Source organism: Somniosus microcephalus, chromosome 34 (assembly GCF_052327205.1).
Source record: "Somniosus microcephalus isolate GS21.2 chromosome 34, FLI_Smic_1.0, whole genome shotgun sequence".
Classification (NCBI taxonomy): Eukaryota; Metazoa; Chordata; class Chondrichthyes; order Squaliformes; family Somniosidae; genus Somniosus; species Somniosus microcephalus.
The window spans coordinates 4,884,561-4,891,269 of NC_141020.1; the positions used below are offsets into that span (position 1 = coordinate 4,884,561).

The window sequence follows — 6,709 nt, forward strand, 5'->3', positions numbered from 1 at the left end:
TGTGCAGCGCCTTGTGACGTTTTACTACATTAAAGGCGCTATATAAATAAAGTTGCTGTTTTTGTTGGTTAAATCTTGCCTTTATTTAATTATTTTCTCTTTAGTCCTCTCCCTCTCTCTTCTGTGGCCCACTTCACCCCCTCCCTACCTTGTGATTTGATCGTCCAGCATGATGTGTACATTACCCGGTTTATTATTTGTATATTAAAAAATAATTGAAATTTATAAAACGCTGGACTTGCACCTGGAATAATCAACACAGGCAAATTAACTGGAGGATATAATCAAACGGCTGCTACAGTGCACAGGATGATCCACTAGTGATGTTATTATTGGCTATTTAACTCATTTGGATCGGATCACCAGATAGAATTTACAACACAGAAACAGGCCATTCGGCCCAACTGGTCCGTGCCGGTGTTTATGCTCCACACGAGCCTCCTCCCACCCCCTCTTTATCTCACCCTATCAACATATCCCTTCTATTCCTTTCTCCCTCATGTGTTTATCCAGCTTCCCCTTAAATGCATCGATACTATTCACCTCAACCACTCCCTGTGGTAGCGAGCTCCACATTCTCACCACTCTCTGGGGAAAGAAGTTTCTCCTGAATTCCCTATTGGATTTATCAGTAACTGGCTTATGACCAATATTCCTGTTAAGCTGTGAGGCTGCACAGCAGTCTTGAGATCCCGCGCAGGCCGTTCATTGGCTCTTGCGTGTAAGCGGAAATCTGAATGGGCCGCGCAGCCGGTTAAAGGGCTCGCGCACCCAAAAAACAATAAGAGGGAACATTGGTTATGGCCCCTAGTTCTGGTCTCCCCCACAAGTGTAAACATCGTCTCTATGTCTACCCTATCGAACCCTTTCATAATTTTAAAGGCCTCGATCAGGTCACCCCTCAACCTTCTTCTTTCAAGAGAAAAGAGCCCCCGGCCTGTTCAGCCTTTCCTGATGGGTAGAACCTCTCAGTTCCGGTATCATCTTTGTAAATCTTATTTTGCACCTTCTCCAGTGCCTCGATATCCTTTGTGGAACATGGGGACCAGAACTGTGGATGGAGATGGCCATTCAGCCCGTCCTAACCTACCCCACAGTCTCACCTCCACCTGCCCTACACGGGTGTCCGTCCCACAGGTTTGCTCAGTGGTTGTGTTCCCCAAACATCAGTCCGCGTGACGAATCGGGCACAGCAGAGGGTCGAGGAACTGTATCTCCAGCAAGATTCAGCTGAGAGATCGAAGCACAATGGTGAACCTGTATCCACAGATTGCAAACAAAGTCTCAACAACTTGTCAACAGCGATCCACTTTGCAACCTCTTGTTAATTGTTCCATTTTATTCCTTTCTGTAAAGAGGGCGGAAATATATTCTGTCTTCAGTTCTATCTTTACATGAAACTCGTGTGAGCACAGTTGGTTGTTGTGGCTCACCATGGTTACGGAATCACTCAAGGACTATAAAGCACCGTCCATGCAGCTGCTTGGAGCACCAGAGAGAGAGAAGCACCTGGTTTAACAGGGAAAAGATGTCGAAAGTTACGGAAAGGGCCAGACAGGAGGACTCGGGGGCAGAGACCTTCCTCCAGGCCATGGAGCAAGGTAAGATACGCCTGGCCAGGTTGGTCCTGGAGGCCCTGGACGGAAGCATTGTGAACGAGAGGACGGAGTGTGGGAGGACTCCCCTGATGCGGGCTGCCCTGTTACCCGAGGTCTGGCACCGGCTCAGGTTCGTCAAACTGCTGCTGGGGGGAAACGCCGAGGTGAACTGTCAGGACGAGCACGGGAGGACCGCCCTCAGCCACGCCTGCGAGTGCGGCACTGTCGAGGTGGTCAAACTTCTGGTCCAGTCCAACGCGGACCCGGAGATCGTGGACGTTTGGGGCAACAGTCCTCTGATTTATGGGGCTTTAGCCGGGCAGACGCTTGTGGTCGAATTTCTGGTGAGGTCCTTCAAGCGGTTGGGGCTGGACCTCAATAGAGCCAACTTAGCCGGCAATTCAGCCATGGAGGTCGCCGAATACCTGGGGCACCAGGACTGTGTCCGTGTTTTGGTAAGCCACGGCAGGAAATGGTCCGATGGGGAGCCGAGCAATGGGGATCCTCTTGAAGACATTACGTTCAAGGGAAGCCCATATGGGCAGAACCAAGGTCCTTCGATTACACGTTACAGAGAAAGAGTGAGGAGAGCCCAAGAGCTACTCACAGTCTCCAATGGCAAAGCACCAGAGGGAAAGTGTCAATGCGGCACACAATCCCTCCAATACGATGGAGGTCCACCAAACCGTTCCTGTATTGGCGGCCATGATATCTCCCTTAACCTTAATTGTTTCCCAAAGGCTTTCGCAATGTTCTCAGACATTGATGAACAATTGTGCAATTTGACTCAACTCATTGAATCCCCTGTTAGACGGGAATGGGAGAACTCATCCCATGGACTCAAAGGGAAAGGTCAGGAGCTTTTATTACCACAGGTGGCCAAAGGGGACAAAATCAGTGCAGATTGCAAGGGACAGCTTGAAACTCAAAGACTCAAGATCCCCAAGATTAATGGGGACAATCTAAATTCTGTGATGTTCATTAGAGAGCGGGGGTCCCCCGAATCCGCTCCAGCCTTGTCCAAAAGTTGCAGGGAAGTCCAAGTTAAAGAGAAGGTGAATGAAGGTCACTCTGAAGATCCCCGGGACATCAGAGCCCTGGACAAAGAGGCAGAGAATCAGCCCATCCGCGGTGAGCAGGACTCAAACACATGCGTGCAAGGACCTCAGGCTTTGTCACAACGTCGGGATAAAGGACAGGACAAGACTCTTGGGTGTCTGGACGGACTGTCATTGTGGTCTCACATGGGCAACTCCATCGCCCTGCCCACTGTTGGAAAAGAGGAATCATCCCCCTTTACACCACAGATACACAAGAAAGAAATCCATAATGTGACATCTTTATCCAGCTGCTTCAGAGAAGATACTTTGGTCCCGATCACTGGGGGCTGTGGACTGAGGTCCTCACATGTGTACATTGGTTCAATGGGGAACATTGAGGGTCAAGGAAGCACCTCGGGTCTTGAATCAGAACTAAAAATGTGCTTGAGCTATGTTCAGACTGGCATCCCCAACAGTGAGGCTGTTGTGTCTTTACCCCCAGTCGCCCCTCAATGTCCAGACACCCAGCCGGCTGCAGGATCAACCACCAACCTTGCGTTTCCCGGGGACATCGACAGCATGTTGAGTGAAATTTGTAGACCAGAGGATGAGGTGCTGGAGTTGATCCTCAAGCTGAGTGACTGTGAGCTGGAGGGCTTGCAGGTGTTGGATGACACTTGCTACAGGAAGAGGAGCAGCTTGCCCGCTGGCTCCTGCACCCCTGGGAGGAAGCCCAAGAACCCAACGCGCCCGCCTGCCACACGGAGCAAGCCCGCGCCCAAGGCCGGCCACCCCTTCCGCATGCTCCGGCTCTTCCGCAGGTTCACGGTCCCCCAGCTGAAGACCCCCGCTGAGGCCCAGGAGGGGTTCGAGGGGCAGGCTGCGGGAGACATGGACAGGGGCGGGAAGCTGTCCCGCTCCGAGACCTTCCCAAACTCGTGGCAAGCTCTCCGGGCTGGTGGGAAACCCAGTGTCGGCGGAGCCAAAGGTGAATTTGATTTCACCCAAAGCAATGGATGAAACCGGCTGGGACTGAGGGACATGGGGGAAAGAAAGACTTTCTGCAGGACATTATTTTCTTAACATCTTCATGATCACCATTGTCCAGCAACTGATGTAATGTACAGATGTTGCATTGTGCATCTTGGAGGGTCTGCTGAGACTCTGTTCCCCGTGTCCTAACTCACACCCAGTCCCGTTCACCCATCACCCTCTGTGCTCACTGCCCCGTGTCCTAACTCGCACCAAGCCCCGTTCACCCATCGCCCCCTGTGCTCACTGCCCCGTGTCCTAACTCGCACCAAGCCCCGTTCACCCATCACCCCCTGTGCTCACTGCCCCGTGTCCTAACTCACACCCAGTCCCGTTCACCCATCACCCACTGTGCTCACTGCCCCGTGTCCTAACTCACACCCAGTCCCGTTCACCCATCACCCCCTGTGCTCACTGCCCCGTGTCCTAACTCGCACCCAGTCCCGTTCACCCATCACCCCCTGTGCTCACTGCCCCGTGTCCTAACTCACACCCAGTCCCGTTCACCCACCACCCCCTGTGCTCACTGCCCCGTGTCCTAACTCACACCCAGTCCCGTTTACCCATCACCCCCTGTGCTCGCTGCACCGTGTCCTAACTCACACCCAGTCCCGTTCACCCATCACCCCGTGCTCACTGCCCCGTGTCCTAACTCACACCCAGTCCCGTTCACCCACCACCCCGTGCTCACTGCCCCGTGTCCTAACTCGCACCCAGTCCCATTCACCCATCACCCCCTGTGCTCACTGCCCCGTGTCCTAACTCACACCCAGTCCCGTTCACCCACCACCCCCTGTGCTCGCTGCACCGTGTCCTAACTCACACCCAGTCCCGTTCACCCATCACCCCCTGTGCTCACTGCCCCGTGTCCTAACTCACACCCAGTCCCGTTCACCCACCACCCCCTGTGCTCACTGCCCGGTGTCCTAACTCGCACCGAGTCCCATTCACCCATCACCCCCTGTGCTCACTGCCCCGTGTCCTAACTCGCACCGAGTCCCATTCACCCATCACCCCCTGTGCTCACTGCCCGGTGTCCTAACTCGCACCGAGTCCCATTCACCCATCACCCCCTGTGCTCACTGCCCGGTGTCCTAACTCGCACCGAGTCCCATTCACCCATCACCCCCTGTGCTCACTGCCCCGTGTCCTAACTCGCACCGAGTCCCATTCACCCATCACCCCCTGTGCTCACTGCCCCGTGTCCTAACTCGCACCGAGTCCCATTCACCCATCACCCCCTGTGCTCACTGCCCCGTGTCCTAACTCACACCAAGTCCCGTTCACCCATCACCCCCTGTGCTCACTGCCCCATGTCCTAACTCACACCCAGTCCCGTTCACCCATCACCCACTGTGCTCACTGCCCCGTGTCCTAACTTGCACCAAGCCCCGTTCACCCATCACCCCCTGTGCTCACTGCCCCGTGTCCTAACTCGCACCGAGTCCCATTCACCCATCACCCCTGACCTACACTGGCTCCTGGTCCAGCAATGCCTCGATTTTTAAAATTCTCACCCTGGTGTTCAAATCCCTCCATGGCCTCTCGACTCCTCCCTATCTCTGTAACCTCCTCCAGCCCCACAATCTCTGCGCTCCTCCAATTCTGGCCTCTTGCCCATCCCCCAATTCCCATCACTCCACCATTGGCGGCCGCGCCTTCAGCTGCCTGGGCCCCGAGCTCTGGAATTCCCTCCCTAAACCTCTCCGCCTCTCTCTCCTCCTTTAAGACACCTCTTAAAACCGACCTCTTTGACCAAGCTTTTGGTCACCTGTCCTAATATCTCCTTATATGGTTCGGTGTCAAATTTTGTCTGATAATCGCTCCTGTGAAGCCTTGGGACATTTTATTATGTTAAAGGCACTATATAAATGCAAGTTGTTATGGTTGTTTAACAGGGTGCAACCTGACTCTTGTGTTAAAGTGTGCTGGCAAACAAAGATCATTGGGCAGCTTTCATCTGCCCTCACCCATCTATAGATTTAAAGGCTTTGGCGTTAGTATGTGTTTGGCACACGCCAGGTATCACCCTTCAAAGGGTCCAAAGTATAAGTAATAATGAAAGCCAGTCATCTCACACTGGTTTTTTTCTGACCAGTTAGGCCACAGCTGGAATACTGTGTGCAGTTCTGGTCGCCACACTATAGGAAGGATGTGATTGCATTGGAGAGGGTGCAGAGGAGATTCACCAGGATGTTACCTGGGCTGGAGCGCTTCAGCTATGAAGAGAGACTGGACAGGCTGGGGTTGTTTTCCTTAGAGCAGAGAAGGCTGAGAGGGGACCTGATTGAGGTGTACAAAATTATGAGGGGCATAGATAGGGTAGATAGAAAAGAACTTTTCCCCTTAGTAGAGGGGTCAATAACCAGGGGGCATAGTTTCAAGGTAAGGGGCAGGAGGTTTAGAGGGGATTTGAGGAAAAACTTTTTCACCCAGAGGGTGGTTGGAATGTGGAACTCACTGCCTGAAAGGGTGGTAGAGGCAGGAACCCTCACAACATTCAAGAAACATTTAGATGAGCACTTGAAATGCCATAGCATACAAGGCTACGGACCAAGTGCTGGAAAATGGGATTAGAATAGACAGGGCTTGATGGCCGGTGCGGACATGATGGGCCGAAGGGCCTCTTTCTGTGCTGTATGACTCTATGACCTTGATATCCTGGCATCACCCAGTGTGGAGCAGCCAAGGATTCATAAGCAGCTGCACTGGCCGTTTGATTTACCTCAGGATGCGCCTGCTTCGACCAGAGTGGGCGCCTGAGCAGAGGTCTTAAAGGGGCAGGCACACGACAGTTAAACTCCGCAACCGCCCTCCAAACGGCGAGCAATGCCGCAGGAGGTCATCTAGCATGTCGTGAATTACACAGAAAGCACCGACCTCAGGAGTTTGTGGGGGGTGGGGGGGGTTGTCACTCTCCGCAGCCTTGGAGGTGTCCTGCAGTATTGGTCTCTGACTTTCACCTCGGCAAGTGAATAACAAAAACATGTAAGTAGAGGGAGATCCCGCGGCAGGTGAACAAGAACCTGATCATAATTC

At 53.2% G+C, this 6,709-nt stretch overlaps 1 protein-coding gene across 1 annotated transcript; it reads left to right on the top strand.

The window, feature by feature from the left end:
- The first annotated feature begins 1,508 nt into the window (after positions 1-1,508).
- ankrd63 (ankyrin repeat domain 63) lies at positions 1,509-3,998 on the top strand. Its single transcript, XM_085973148.1, has one exon. It carries the CDS (start codon positions 1,529-1,531, stop codon positions 3,656-3,658), a length of 2,130 nt encoding a protein of 709 aa, XP_085829274.1. The 5' UTR covers positions 1,509-1,528; the 3' UTR covers positions 3,659-3,998.
- Positions 3,999-6,709: the final 2,711 nt, after the last annotated feature.